We start from the raw sequence: 15,377 nt of genomic DNA on the forward strand, positions 1-15,377 counted from the left end.
AGCCTCAGCGCCCAAGGCGGGAGCCCGCAGCGCCCAAAGGCTGCAGCGGCGCAGCTCGTCCTCCGCTCTCCACTTGGCCACCTCCTCCTCCCGAGGCAGTCCCTGCTCCGCGGAGATAAGGCTCTCTTCTCAGTTCTTGCATCCCTTTCCCCGATTCGCATTTCCTTTTCTCCCCGACGAAGGCGGCCCTCTGTGAAGGGGTGTGCGGCGCTCTGCACAAATATTTAATCTTTTCCAGTCTGCCCTCTGCACCGCCTGTCAGTTCCCGGGGCTGAAAGGGCTCTGTTTGCTCTAGCTGGTAACAGGACACTGTTTTAAGAACTGATGCAGAAGTCCGATTACTTATGAATCCTGCCTGTATTTTGCATGAATGCTTTTCAAGGCAACCCTAGATTTATTTTTTCTTCCTCGCCCTAAGAATTATGCTGCCAGTGGGAGCGTGGTAGCGAGCGGAGAAGCCTAGAGATGACCTTAACTTTTTACCCTGTGGCTTGGAAATCTTGGCAGCTCAGCACGGACCTAGTGAAACACACTCGGCCTCGGTTTCCCCCGCGGTTTCTTTCAGGCAAGATCTCCCCCTTTCCCTCCAGGAAATGCCATTATTTCACACCAAATGTAGCTCGATCTGCTGTAGGCAGTCCCTGTTAGAAATCTCCTGTCCAACGTACTGGAGAAAGAATAATGTAGAAATAGAGTAATAGTAACCGATTTTTATTAAAAGGCTGCTCTGTGCCACTAGTGCTTCTGACATTGTTGCTAAATCGTTACCACAGCTGCGCGGCAAATATTATTCCCATTCTACAGGAGGTGGAACGGCATGGTAACCATGGGGGTTGGGTTTTTCAGAACAGTACCCGCTCTGAGTCTTTTCTCTCAATGTCGGACCAAATGGCAGATCTTAATTGTTTGGAAAATGTGACCGATATCACCTTTTTGTCTCTGTTGAAGTCATCCCCAAAGCAGCGAAGGAGTCTGTGGAAACATGGACCCCATAGAATTACGGATTGAGGGCTTTTGGTGAAGTTTGGAGGAGAATAAAAGCACTGGGAAAAGAAAGACCCCTTTTTGCAAAAACTGGCCTAGAGTCCAGACCTAAAAACACTTGTGGTTATTAACCCAAATATGCAATAATAGGGGAAAGAGAAAATGAATTATGGGACAGCGCAGTGACTGTGGTGCTGTTCTCATGGATCACATATATTTTACAAAATATTAATTGGGGGAAATCTTGGCGTATATTAAGTGAAAACAGCAGGCTACAAAATTAAAACTCCGTAATTCCAACTTTATAAAAAATAGAAAAAAAAAAACGGAAGGAAGACCAAAAGTATTAGCAGCATTTATCAGTGAACGGGGAGAATATTTTTATGGTTTTGAAGAATAGTGTCTATATGTTCCACAATGAATATGTACTGTTAAAATCAGAGCCCACCCAATAAAAGTACCAAAACCAAGGAAAGGGGAACACCAGGCATTTGTGTTGTCAAGTAAGCGCAACCCATTGTCGTGCTTCAAGTTGCAGCCCAGGGTAAGAAAATATATTCTTCGTCGTTCTCCGCCTTTCCCCTCTCCAGTGAGATTGTTCATTACTACCTGATCTTCCATTCCCCCCTCTTTCCGCTGTTAGAGGAGGACCAACTTAAACAGATGGGCTTGTGTCTCTGTGATTTAGACAGTTTGCCTGTGCCTCCTTTTCCTATTCTTCTGAACTGTAGAACTAAGCAGATATGAGACGGAAAGAAAATGAGGGAAAGAGAGGGTCACAGTGCCATGTAGGTGCCTTGAGGGCCCTAAGGGAAGCCCACTGTGGTCCAAATGCTCTGCTACAGTTGGGGTTCCCCCTGGATCCCCAGCTCTCCTAGGCATCGGCTCCTTCGGAAGCTGGTTGTGTGAACCTCCGTCCAGGACATCATAGCCTATCAAGAACTGCTAGCGGCTTGACAGTCTGTGGAGCAGCTGCCCTGGATGACAGTAGCGTCTGTAGTGCTTTCTCAGGCCACTGCTGAGGAAACGCAAGGCCAGAAGACCCTGGCAGAGCAACCCAAAGAGCGTGGGCTGTAGTGGCCACTTGGCTTATGCTGGAAGAAATGATTTTCTTGTTTTAGATTTTTTTGATTAAAAAATGTGATTATTCTTCTAGTTGGCAGAAGTAATACATGTTTATTTCTTCACATTTTAGAAATCCAGAGCATTTTCCTTCCATTTTGGGAGGACACAGGAAATCTTTCTAAGCCTCCTAATGAAGTCTTTACTTTAAAAATTCACCTTGAAGACATTAAATTTGGTGGGAGAGCATTTCCTACCCTTTTCTCATAGATCTTTCAGGGGCTGGCTAGAGTTTGTACTATATTTGGGGTTCTGAAAACAGAAACCTCATTTAAAATGGAGATGGGAGGCCGGAAGGGGGCGCTCTAGTGCCCTCCCACTCCACGTCAATTACTTCTCCAGCAGGAAAGTTACTACTTTATCACCCAGCACAAGGAAGGAAGAATTTCTCTTCGCCCAGCAACAGCCCAGCCAATGAGAGACTGTCACAACTCAGCCAATGAAAAGCCACCACACTTCACACATTGGCGTTTCCTCCAGTGGACTCTTTGTTCATAACCACCTTTCCCAACTCCCCCTTCTCCTCTATAAAAGAATGTTCCTTTCTTTTCTTCTCTGGACCTGCCTTTGGTTCACCATAGACTGCATGTTCTAAAGAGCAATTCTTTGCTGTTCCCAAATAAACCCACTTTGTTGGTAAAATAACTATCTGTTTTATTGTTTTAGGTCAGCAGGGTGCTCAAGGAAGTAGCTGTATTGAACACAGATGAGAGGCTCAGGACATCTTGTCCCTAAAGGGACTAGGACACTGTTCTTGCCCTGAGTTCTGAAGATTCTTCTAGGGTGGCATGGCCCCTGGCTTCCTCACTGTGGCACTGTGAGCCTTGGGAAAACAGTCACCCTTCCCATATCTCAATGGCTTCTGCATAAAATGAAGATTATGTTACACTCTATGTCCCAAGATGTTTGTGAGAGCGTTTGGAATAATGGATGTGAGCCTGACTTGAAAATTAAAATATTGTAAAGGCAAGGTCTTATTCCTAGTTTTTCTATGATTCTACATGTGTCCAGGAGTACCAAAAATCAATAGCAAACATTTTCAATTCTCAAATATTATGTGCTTAGTGCTGCAAAAAGGATTGTGGAGGATACAGAAGTAAAACACATGATCCAGGCCGCAAGGAGCGTACGTACCAGGGGAGATCACCAATGCTTGATGATCTCATTGTATAGCTCATACCTTCATTAAATAGTCCACACTGAGCCATTAGGGAAGACCATAGAGGAGACCATTAGGAGGTTGGAGGAGCAGAGAGGCCTCATGCAGTCTGGGTGGGGCTTGAATAGGTGACAGGGAAATGGTACAATCTCCCTGTGTTTTTGGGGAAAACCAGGACCAAAGCCACCCAAGGGCAAATGATATATTGGGTTCAGGGTGCATCAAGAAAAAGTGATGGACCAGACAGACAGGGCTGAGTAATAACAGGGAACCAGCTGGGAAGCAAAGGGACAGATCCTAGTGGAGGGGAGTCCCAAGACTCAGGCAGAGCTGAGTCCCCAAAGAAAGAATGTATCCACATAAGCAGCTCTACAGCCCAATACCTGCCCCGCTGTGCGCTCAGTGCATCTGGTAAGGAGCTGATAATGTTGCTGTGAGGAGAAATTGCAAATCTGTTTCCAAATGTCTTGGAAACTGTATAAGCGAATGTAAATCTTAGTTTATTTTAATAAATAAAGATAACTCAGGAATAGGAGTAATATTTTCCCCTTGAATTTCAGAGGGCATTGATTGTGGAAAATTATCCAGGATAATTCATTTTTTCATCCTAAATTATTATGTATGGAAATACTAAATGAAGCACTTGGGGAGAGAAATAGTAAGATTGTGTGCTTAGAACATTTATGAGTTTTGCAAAAAGATCCATCAAATTGTAGAGCCAGCTAGCTTCCCTTCACCTTGGATTTCAAAGCACTTTTTGGATTTGGAGTTTTGTTTTGTTAAAAAATTTTCCCCTAATCTTTGAATAGCTGGCGCCGGGACCCATGCCCACCTATGTCATTAACATGGTACCACTGGTTTTAACGATGCAGCTTTGACTAAGAATGGAGACTGTAAGATGGATGAATGACAAGACAATAATAATGAAAAATACATATTTATGGACCTCTACAAGCACTGATTGTTGATTTAGTGCAGTGTAATGGACACTAAAATTCTCAGAGTTTCTTCAGCCATCTTAAGTAATTATTTTTTGATTCTTACATCAGAAGTTTTGAAAGTTTTTTTTTTTTCCCATGCTTTGTAATGCCTGTTAAATTGTCACAGGATTACGTTTGTTTAGGCACATATAAAACGTTTATATTCTTTTGGAAAGTAGAGTTCTGCTTTTAAAGCCTATGTCTGCAAGTAAAGCCAGCGGATGTGGAATGAGCCAACAGTAAACCGAGGCAGCTGGCCACTAGAGAGTGCTTATGGGTTATTTAGGTGCTGTGACGAGACCATCAGTCTGACTCGTGGGGACTTTCTTCTAAGTGGGCAACTTATTTGCAGGCATAACCGTTTTCCCAACAAACCTCACAGTCAGATTGCGTTCAACCTGACTCTAAGGTTCCGACAACACAGGCCCGACCACTTCTAACCCTAGCAGGACAGAGGATGCACAAGGCAAAGCTCAGCAGAGTGGAGCTGCGCTGGAGAGGAGCCACCCCTGCATGGAGCAGAGGGCATCCTGGGAATATCTCTGGGGATCTGAACTCCTCAGCCCACTGTTCCAGCTAATGAAATATCTTTAGTCAGGCCAGTTTCCGAGCAAACTAATGAAATCTGTAGGTCTAAGTCTGGAAACAATTTTGTCATGAGGATGTAAGTGTGGTTTTTGATAGGTTTAATTTAAATGGATGTTGGAATAACATGGGGAACCCTGGGGCTAAGAGCTGCAACTTCATCTATTTGGTCCCATTAGAATACCCATCATAACTGCCTGGAGGAATCAGGAACATTCTCTCTGGCAGAGATGAGCTGAGGAAGGGCTATTCATCCGATGACCAGGAGAAGAAGGGCTTACTGCTCCAGGACAGAGGTCAGCAAACATTCCTCCAGCGTTCTCCTTGACCTGGGAAGCGTATTTTTAAAATAAGCAGCCATTTCAGGGCCACAGGAATCAGGACTTATTACAGCAAAGAAGAGAAGCTTGTTCCTTCCAGGGCTAGAACATTTTGTAGGTGACTTTTCAACTCTTAACCACGTGCTATTACGACATCATTGAAATTTAGTCAGGGTAAAGTCAAGACATTTAAATGGAACTATTTATTTCCTTAAAAATATAGCTTCACTTTCCCTCTCCAACTCTAGAAGGACTATTAGGAGGAAGGGAGACAAGATGACACGACTGTTCTTACAAATCCTAGGGGGCTGTTGTGAAGCATCCCTGGTGTCAGTCCAGTTCATGAAACCTCACATCCCTTTTTCCACCCAGACAGGTCTTTGCCCTCACAATGCTTCTTCCAGCCTTGCCTAAGGAGGAGAGGGAAGCAGGAACAACAGAGAAGAGCATGACAATCCAAATATTCTGAGGTTCAAACACCATAGACAATTAACCCATGTAACCCGTGGTGCCCAGGGTTCAGTGTCATTTGCTACTGAGATCCAAGGACTCCATCTTTTCGCCTTGTTAAGACTTTCCTCTCCCTGGTTTTTTCCTAGAGCCCATATTAGCCTCGGCAACAAGTAAGCAACTTTTATAAGGATGGGTCATTTTGTTAAACATCCACATCTCTGAAAATTTGGGATCCCCAAGTGAGTGACCTGATTAACAACGTTCACAAGAAACACAGCCGCAGAGATGACGGTGGGCGTCAGCTTAGCCATGTCTCATGCACAGCCTGGGGAAGTTTCCTGTCCATTTCTCATGCAACTGACATGGCCATTTTCCTCTCCCTGCCATAGACTTCCAAAACCTTATCCAAATCTAGAGCAAACTCGAGCTTTTTCCTCTGGTGTGTTGTCTTCACGGATGCTCTCCAATTTACATGAGAAAGCACCTCTCTCTTCATTGTTTGGAACACGAAGGCAATTGCAAATTATTCTGACTCCTTACCACCTCTCCTCCCCATATACTAATCCCTTCTACCAGGTTCACTGCACATCCACACCCTAATAGAGGAGGATATAGACTAGGTCACATGAAAATCGCTGGACCACTCTGCATAGGTGAACTTGTCTCCATCCCCTGCAGCGGTGACGGATGGACACACCGTAGGTTCCACCCACATCAGTTTGTCTCCCAAGGAAAGACTCTTACCAGTAGTTCATCCCATCTGTCTCTTTAACAATTTTCTTGGCACAGATAATTGCATCTGTGAGGTCGTCAGTGATCAAGTCTGTAAGAGAGAGTAGAGGGTTAGCTGAGATTTTATTGTTGGAGCTGGGAGCCCGAATCAGATTTCCTTCACTTTTCTCACTGCTTTCGGAGCAGGCGGGTTGGAAGAACCATGAGCCGTATCCTTATTTTTGTTACACTTCTTCACAAATCAAAGAACTGCTTTTGTTTCTAGACCATCCACATCTTAAAGTTTCAGACTCCTTGATGTTTCAGAGGAAGGGACCAGCCCTGAAAGGTTTTTGGAAATGTGTTTAGGGAAAACACAACAGGAAAATGTTTTTTATGTCCTAAAGAAACACACAAGTGAGAGAGGACAGTACAGTGTTTTCTTTACTTGTGTTAATTTGACATGGAACATCTCTTTATAGATAATTATTAAACTTTCGTCTATTGTAACTTTCTGGTTTGTGCAATAATTTTCTTTTTACCCAAGGTGTTTTTCACATGCAGAAATTTTTAAGTTTTATGTCAAATACATCAATCTTTGCCTTTGTTACTTTTTCTATGGCTTTCAGATGTAACAAATCTTTCAACTGAAAATGTGTTCATTGACATTGCTTCACCAGAAGTGGACTCAAAATCCTTCTCAACACAGAAAAAGGCAGATAAACAAAAAAAAGTCCAACATCATTTCTGTTGCAGGTTGGTTTCTCCAGAAGCAGTTGCTGAGATGGGTTTGGAGTGCAAGGTGTTTATTAGGGATCCACACCTGTAGAAGAAATGGGCAGAAGCAGGGCTGGGCAGGCGGAGACCATAGCTGTGATCTAGGCCCATCAAACCTCACCCCCTGGCCTTGAGCCTGTGGTGAATGTTGCCCATCAGAGCTGCCCAGGTTGGACCCCTCTGAGGCCCAGTTTTTATACCCCAGCTGCACTCACTCCCCGGGTTTGGCTGCCCACAGGACCTTAGGGAATGCTGCTCTTGACACCCGAGCAGGTGCTGGTAGACAGTGCGCAAATCACACAAATGCAGCTGGGACCAAATGCCCTTCCTTTGAGGGGAACCTGGGAAATCCACATCCACGCCCACCACAACCACCAATCCAAGACACAAAAACCCAAACCATTTGACAGAATTTCTATTTAACAACTGAGCAAAGATTTTGTAGGCATTGGGTAACGCTCGATACTGACAAGGGTGCAATGACATATGCACTCCTGAGTTCTTGCTGATGGAAGTGTAATGGACTCAACTTTTCTGGAAAGCAAATAAAGCTTTATTAGCTTATAAAAGTCTTTTGCCTTGTTTCTGGGAAGAGAATTATTTATAACAATAGCTATTGCTATTAGTTGACCTTCATGGAAAATGTACCCTATGTCCAGCACATATGAAGCCTCTTCATGTATTATCTCCCTCATACTACAGGATTACCATGGCTACAGCCATTGTCATCCCTGTAAACTGAGGTCACACACCCAGTAAGCGAGTCTGCCTTCAAACCGAAGGCTACTTCCTTCCAACAGAGCTACTGCAACAAGATTCCCGCCTGTGCAACACCGTCTGCTAACAAAGTCGATAATAAAAGTATAAATACTTCATTAATTTTTCAAGTAATTATTATCCAAACTTAAGGGCTTGGTATCTAATGCAAGTTCAGACTACTTAGAAACACTTTATTTCGTGTGCATACATTCCTGATGAGTGCTTGAGACACTGCGGTTTGTGATTGAACGTGGTTGGGGCCTGTTTCCTAGGAGAAGTGGGTTCTCTGCGGTCTCCAGGGATGGCAGGACACAGATTACACAGAGTAGGGAAGAAGCAGAGGGTACGCTGTTAGACCTGCCTCGGCGCAGCCCTGGGGCCAGTACGCAGAGAACAAAGCTCGTGTTTGCGGTGCGGCAGGTTGCCCGTCTGGAGATGCTGTGCACGGTTTGGTGGGAGGCGTAGGTTACTGCAGGCCCGGGTCATACAGATCGTGGAAGGTGTTTGTCAATGTCTCACTTTGTTGCACACCTGAGAGGTTTTGCAAGTGCAAGTTGGACGTGAGTTTGAATTTCCTTAGGATAATGTGTTAAGCTAGGTCGGGGCCGGGGAATAAAGGACCTGGCACGGGGCTGAGATGTGAGAAACCCAGTGAAATTGCCACAGAGGGGCAGCAGAGGGGCAGAAATGAGCCCAGAGAGCAGGTATGTACCGGCACGCGAGCCAAGAATGGCTTCTGCTCCAGTTACTTCAAATAGACAATTCTGTCCAGTCAGACACAGATAAGGAAAGGGTTAGGTTGAACATCAAAGCATCGTTCCATGGAATCATTTATTCTCCCCCATCCAACAAAAGAAAACAGCAACAATCTACACAAGAAGAACTCGTTCTTTTCAGGTAAAAGACTTTGAGTTCTACTGCAAAGTCTGTCTCTCCCCAGCATAGTCCTGGCCCCCAATGGAAATACCGCTATCTTAACCCAGAATTTACATCTCCTCGTACTCTCTGAAGTGACAATGGCCAACTCAGATACCAGGCTGATATGAGAAATAGAGATTAATGTAAGTGGGCTAGCCTAGATACAGGGGGCAATGATGGTTTTCTTAAACATCTCTTATTTTAATGAGGACTAAGTTATTGGAGGGAAATAAAGATTGCTATTATATTATTATGGGTATGTGAGTTTGTGTATACATAGATATGTTTATATTTCTATATATGTATATATAACAAATATTATGTCCAAATAGTTTGGGAAGGCCGGCAGCCATCTGAGAAATATGGTTTGGTCTGGTACTAACGAGCACGTAGCTTCAGCAGGTGGGCGTGAGGTGCATGTATTCTGTACACGCATGAGGTGCCACCTACCTTGCACACACACTCTAATGCTAGCTTGTTTCTAGGTTCTCATGACGAATGTCCCTACTTCTGTAATCCATGGGACAGAATGACATTGTCCCTAAGTACAGCCTCTCTGGCCTGAGGCTGGGGGCGGCCGGTCATAGAGGGTGATTAGGGTATAAAACCAACATCCTGTTTTCTATTTTAAAGCTGTCCCTAAAAATCCCAGGCTTTTGATGATGAGAAAGCAGATATGAGTGATCCTTCACCTCTAACCACGAACCATCTAACATTTTAATTTCTGAGAATCCATGGTTGTCTTGCAGATATACATTTACCCCAGACTTCCTTAACTGGCACAACATTGGACAATCCTCAATCAGTAAACTGCATGTAAAGTCAAGCACGGCCGTGAGTGGCAGATTTTCTCTCCTACTGTAAACAACTAGACAACTAGAAAAAACATGTGATCATGATTTTCAGGCATTAGACAACAGGGAATGCAGAATCCTTGAGAGATAGAAACCAGACGAGGCTCACCTTGTGACTGCTGTGACTGTCTGCCCAGTGCCACTTTCCAGACCTTGAAGGTAAAACCCAGACAGGAGATGGCAGTCTACGTGGAGGAGACAGAGAGGAGAGGCTGAGACAGTTGGCATTTGTCGAGAGGGTCCCTGAGAGGAAGGAGTCACCAAAAGGAGCACGCCTGAGCTCTGCAGAGAGATGCCACTGAGTCTTTGGCTGAAGACCAAACCGGGCATGTCAAGGGTAAAACTCCATGAGACTAGTCAGAGAACTGTTGCGAGGGACCTCAACAATTGCAGGGATCAGCCAGGGCTGGGAGACATGATTTCAGACTGGCCAGAGGAGAGAGACTTTGCTGAACCTTAGGATATTCAAGAGAGGCTAAAAGGGAAATACTTTGAGAGTAAGGCTGAACTAGCCCTCCCATAATGACTGCTCTAGAACATCCCTGACCAGAACTAACTGCTTGCCAAGATGAACTTCAATAATCCTTAAAGGAAGACAACACAATCCAGACACTCAACAATGTAATACACACGCTGTCTAGTATCCAATAAGAAGCGATCACATGTACAAAGAAGTATGGAAATGTAACCCATAACCAGGAGAAAGATCAGTCAAAGGGAAGACCCAGAAGTGACAGAGTTGATTGAATTAGCAGACAAGAAACTTAAAACAATGCTTATAAATATGTTTATTGCTATCAAGGACTTACAGGAAAACATGAATCAAATGAGAGAAATGAAAGATATAAAATAATTACCTAGCACTGAAAAAATGCATTACCTGAAATGAAACATTCAATTGGTGAATTTAATAGATTAGGCACTTCAGAAGAAAGATCAGAGAACTTGAACATAGAGTGGTGGAAACAATTGAAAAAGAAAAAACAAAGAAAGCGAAAAAGGCTGAAAAAAAAATGAAGAGCCTCAGTGACCTATAGGAAAACATTAAATGATCTAACACATGTGTTATTAGACTCCTAGAAGGAGAAATTAAAAAATTATCCACTCAGGGATCCAAAATGTTAGCGAATATCAAGCAAGATAAACACACAAAAACCAGACATTTGTGATCAGATTGCTGAAAATTGGTGACAAAGAGGAAACTGTAAAAAGGGGCTAGAGGAAAAAGGACACATTACCTACAGGGAGCCCGAGAAAATCAAGAGTCAACTCTATTATATGTGAAGTGGTATAATGTTTTTTGAAGGTAGAATGTGATGCATATTGTAAACCCTAGAGGAACCACTAAAAATAAAACAGAAGTACAGCTAATAAGCCAGTGGTGGAAATAAGAGAGAATACTGGAAAGATTCAATTAATCCAAAAGAAGGCAGGAAAAATAAATCAAGAATAGATGGATAGATCCCACAAATAGATGGTAGATTTTAAAGTAATCATATCAGCAATTACATTAAATATAAATGATCAAAATCAAGGTTCAGCAAACTATGTAGGACCCACAGGCCCACCCTCTGTTTTTGTAAATAAAGTTTTATTAGAACACAATCGTGCCCATTCATTTACGTATTGTCTGTGACTGCTTTTGTGCTATGTGAAGAGTTGAATAGTTACAAAAGAGACTATAAGGCTCACAACACCTAAACTGTTTATTATCTGTCCCTTTCAGAATAAGTTCCCTGGTCTAAACATTACTGTTGAAAAGCAGAAGTTGTTGGACTGGCTATAAAAGCAAAACCCAATTATATGCTGTCTATGAGAAATTCACTATAAATGTAAACATATCAAAGGTATTAATGAGAGTTTCTTTTTGAAGTTTTCATTTCCCAGCATAATCTCTGCTTTCAATAAGTTACTTTTATCTGGTTTTTGTTGTTGTTGGTGGTGGTGGTCTCATTCTTTCATGTCAGTGACACTCCTATGAAGTCTAATGCCCCTTAGTTATCTGCACTTATTTAGGAGAGGGACACTAAAAAGCTGATTAGGAGTTCTGTACACAGAGGTGGGGATTTTCAACTGTGCATCTCACTGTAGGGAGATCTAGCTAGTTTGTTCACTGGGAAGTCCCACTTCAGTTACTTCCTTTCCATCTGGCTGGATTCCCCAGAACAAGGTCTTCTCTTCTGGAGAGGCTAGGCTGGTTGCCAACATTCCAGGACCGGAGTGGAGGAAGGTGACTGGGACTACAGAAACCTAACTCCATGTTTAGTATGGAGCTCTCACACTCAAATGTTGGCAAGGTCTCTCAGTTGAGAGATGTTCTACTTATCCTGCCCAGGAGAGAGAGCCCCAGTATCCTGCCAGGGTTGAGGAGGAGCAGTCAATACATGAATAGAATCAGGAGGGGAATCAGCTGCTCCTTAACTGGATTTCCAACTGATCATCCTGTTGTCAACCTGCCTTCACTCCAGTTTCCAGAAGTAGCTGATGCTGCTAATTTCTGAGCCCTTTTGGGATCCTGTGGTTGCTTCTTGGCTTTCCCACGGTCAGTTTAAGATTCAGGATTTAGCAATTCTCTAATTGCTAAATTAGTCACCATTTGTCCTCTCACTTTCCAGCTTCTAACAATATACACATCCAACCACCATGTTTAACTAGAAGACTCTATTGGCAAGCTCATAGGAGATGCTAATGAGAGTGACCAAGAAGGGAAGGAGTTTAAAAGTCAAACCTGTAACAAAGTGAAGGTACTGAATGTTTGAGCCTCGGAGATAAGAATTGAAGATGAGAAATACCTACTAATTATTTTCAAACATTTAATAAGTTGCTGCGTATAAAATAGAGAAAATCTGTTTTGAATAAATCCAGAAGGAAAAACTAGCATTAATGGAATAAAGCTATAAGGACATGGATTTTGGCTCAACAAAAGAATGCTCTAAATTAAGGGTTGACCAACAATTGGTCAGGAGGTAGCGAGCATTCCATAGTATTGTAGGAGTAGGGACAACTTATTAGGTAAATTAACATAGTGTTCCGTCATTCATACATTCACACTTATGTACTGATTATCTTGTATGTGTCCAAGAGAAATAAAAGTTTATTTCCTGCTCCTAAGGAATTTTATCACTCTTTGTCTTCACCCTTGCTCTTTTCCCTACATTCATTTAGTTAATGAATATTTCTTGAGCTCCAACAATGGCCAGGGACCATTCTAGGCACTGAGGGTACACCAGTGATCAAAACAGATAAAACTCCTGCCCTCACAGAGCTTACCTTCTAGAGGGGGAGCAAACAAGACAACCACTTACTTCACTCCATCCTTCTACCGTTGAGTGTCCCTTGCATATTCTTCTCCATACCACCAGCCATGACCATCATTCAGGTCTTTTTATCTGTCACTTAAATCGTCTCTTCTTTAATCTGTCTCACACCCAGCTTGCATATTAATTTTTCTGAAGCAATGTTGAATCAACTGACCTATTCTGATTTCCTAGTGCAGGCAGAAATCAGTGTATGCTCCTTAGCCTGGGTCCCAAGGTCCTCTGTGGTCAGGTAGTCATCAACCTCTACAACCACATGTCCTGTTATTTTTCATGCACCTTTTTGCTTTTCTGTTCTCCTTACCTGGAATCACATTTCTCTATCTTTGAATATCCAAATCTTACCTATCTTCCAAATCTTAGATAAAATATCATTATGCCTACAAAGCTTCCCATGACTTTATTAATAATATCTCTTTCCTTGGAAGCCCACACCTGTTTACAGTCATTTACCGAACTTCGTATAAGCACATATTCTCTTCCCTAACGCCAGAATTCGTGTTGGATGCGTCCTGCTATGCTCAGTTCTGTGCACACATATATTTCTCAAGTCATTGAAGTGAAAGACTTGGAAGTGAATTCTAGCGTCATTTCTGCTGTTTACAAAGTGCTATGTGAAGTGAATTTATTTGTCTCATTCCGTACAAAGAAACATAAACTGCATGTATTGAGTGAATTGCTCTGGAAAGCAGTTGGTGAACAGCTTTTTCCTTCTTAATGAATATATTTAACTTTTCTATGCATGAAAGGGTAGTAAGGTCATTTATCCAGGCCCCTGTTTTTGTGGTGGGCTTCATAAAAACCACCCTAGAAGGGAAAAGTCATCTTTGGACAAGTAGGCCACAGGATCATGAGTGTCACCTTGGGGAACTGTTGAATAAGTTACTAGCCTGGCGCAGACCTACTGGCACATCTGGACTCCAAATTCTGGTTAAAGCAGAAGGTGTGTGGATATTCCATGATCAACTTCCCCGTCTATCCCTACGGATAATATCTGTAGAGTCAAAAGCATACCTGAGCAGGCCACATGACAGTGGTTTTTCTCTTGCAGCTTCGCACGTCTGCACCACGTGTAACTGTTTATCTTAAAAATGCCATAGTCGGTGCTCCCGTCCTGCAGGTCAGTCTGAGCAGTGGTGTTGTAGTGGCTCTCGTAGTAGGCCATGCAGATCCCTAGAGGGAGAAAAAGCCAGAAATGTGAGGGGAAAAAAAAGCATTTTTTTCTCCAACCCTGCTCTGAGGGGGAGAGTTCCCTTATACATGTTAAGGGAACATGCTCTGCTCCCAACAAAGTTTGGGGAGGGTCAGGGCTGGTAGTGCACCCGAGTGGCACAGGATGGGCAGGGTGGCACACATAGTCAGTGGCTGAGTTTGGACTAGACTAAACGTCAGGTCTGCCCCCTACACTGTCAGCAAGAATGGTGGTGTTTTCCCCTTCCCTTGCTGGTGTCATTTGTACAGGACTCCAGGAGTGAGGACAAGAGGGGCAGGGAGGAGGAGAGAAGCCCCCGAGAGCAGCAGTTGAGGACATGTGAACAGCCAGCAGCCGTCCCTGTTGGGCAGAGCATGGACAGGCTGGGAGCAAACAGAAATGAGTGTGGATGGGGCCTTTGACATCTCAAGGGAGAGTCCAAGGGAAGAAAGAGAACAGGAAGGGAGAAATCTCACAGTTTCCAAGACTAAAGCCCCGGTAATTGTCCAGGCCAGCCCTCGAAAATATTTTTGCCAGTTTACAGCGAGTGTAGATTTTGGGTTCAACGACTGTGATCAGGCAGCCCATCAGGGCCAAAGTACCAGCAGCCTTCATCCCCAGGCCCGTTGAAGGCAGAACCTGTCAAAAATGAGAGACCACATCAGACAGCCCTGCTTTGTCCTGATTCCTGAGACTAAGTCTATCGCCAATGAGAACTTCGAAATCTGCCAGCCTAGATGTTTCCTGTCACTTGTGAACATTCAGAGCCAGCATCAGGGAAAAACCAAGGGCAGTGAGTACACAGTACAGGGAAAGGGTGAGTGCAGGCTCTCTAACCCTTCCTACATGGTTACTTTCAAGTAAATGCTATGTTCCTGGGACCAGGCGTGCAAAGAAATTAACCCTCAATTGACGTCCAGATGAACCACAGAGTGTGAAGCATTTCTAGGATTCCCATTTTAACTCTATGAAACAAAACAAAACAAAACAAAAAATAGAATACCAAGAGGTAACCATTCCCTATGCGCGTGGAAACAGACACCTGTTTCAGCCAGAGATGAAATATACATGGGTCTACGTGGACCACTTTGAGATTTATTGTTGGAGGTTTATTAAAGGGAGAAGATTTAGCACCTTATCCTTCTTCCTTTCTCTTTCCTTGGTACTTTTCCAAATGTGGGAATGTTGCTTCAAAAATATCAGTGTCACATTGCAAATGCAATGTTTTTTTGGTTTCTTCCATCAT

At 43.4% G+C, this 15,377-nt stretch overlaps 1 protein-coding gene across 1 annotated transcript; it reads right to left on the reverse strand.

Moving 5' to 3' along the window:
• Nucleotides 1-5,490: 5,490 nt before the first annotated feature.
• LOC307181931 (lysozyme-like protein 1) lies at nt 5,491-14,749 on the reverse strand (the record flags this gene model as incomplete). The annotated part of the gene is made up of 4 exons (XM_079912830.1): nt 14,608-14,749; nt 13,954-14,112; nt 6,348-6,426; nt 5,491-5,560 (listed from the first exon to the last, which is right to left on the reverse strand). The coding sequence occupies exons 1-4, from the start codon at nt 14,744-14,746 to the stop codon at nt 5,491-5,493; spliced, it is 447 nt and encodes a 148-aa protein (XP_079768956.1). The 5' UTR covers nt 14,747-14,749.
• Between the last annotated feature and the right edge of the window lie 628 nt (nt 14,750-15,377).

This window comes from Stenella coeruleoalba (assembly GCF_951394435.1).
Source record: "Stenella coeruleoalba genome assembly, chromosome: 2".
NCBI lineage: Eukaryota > Metazoa > Chordata > Mammalia > Artiodactyla > Delphinidae > Stenella > Stenella coeruleoalba.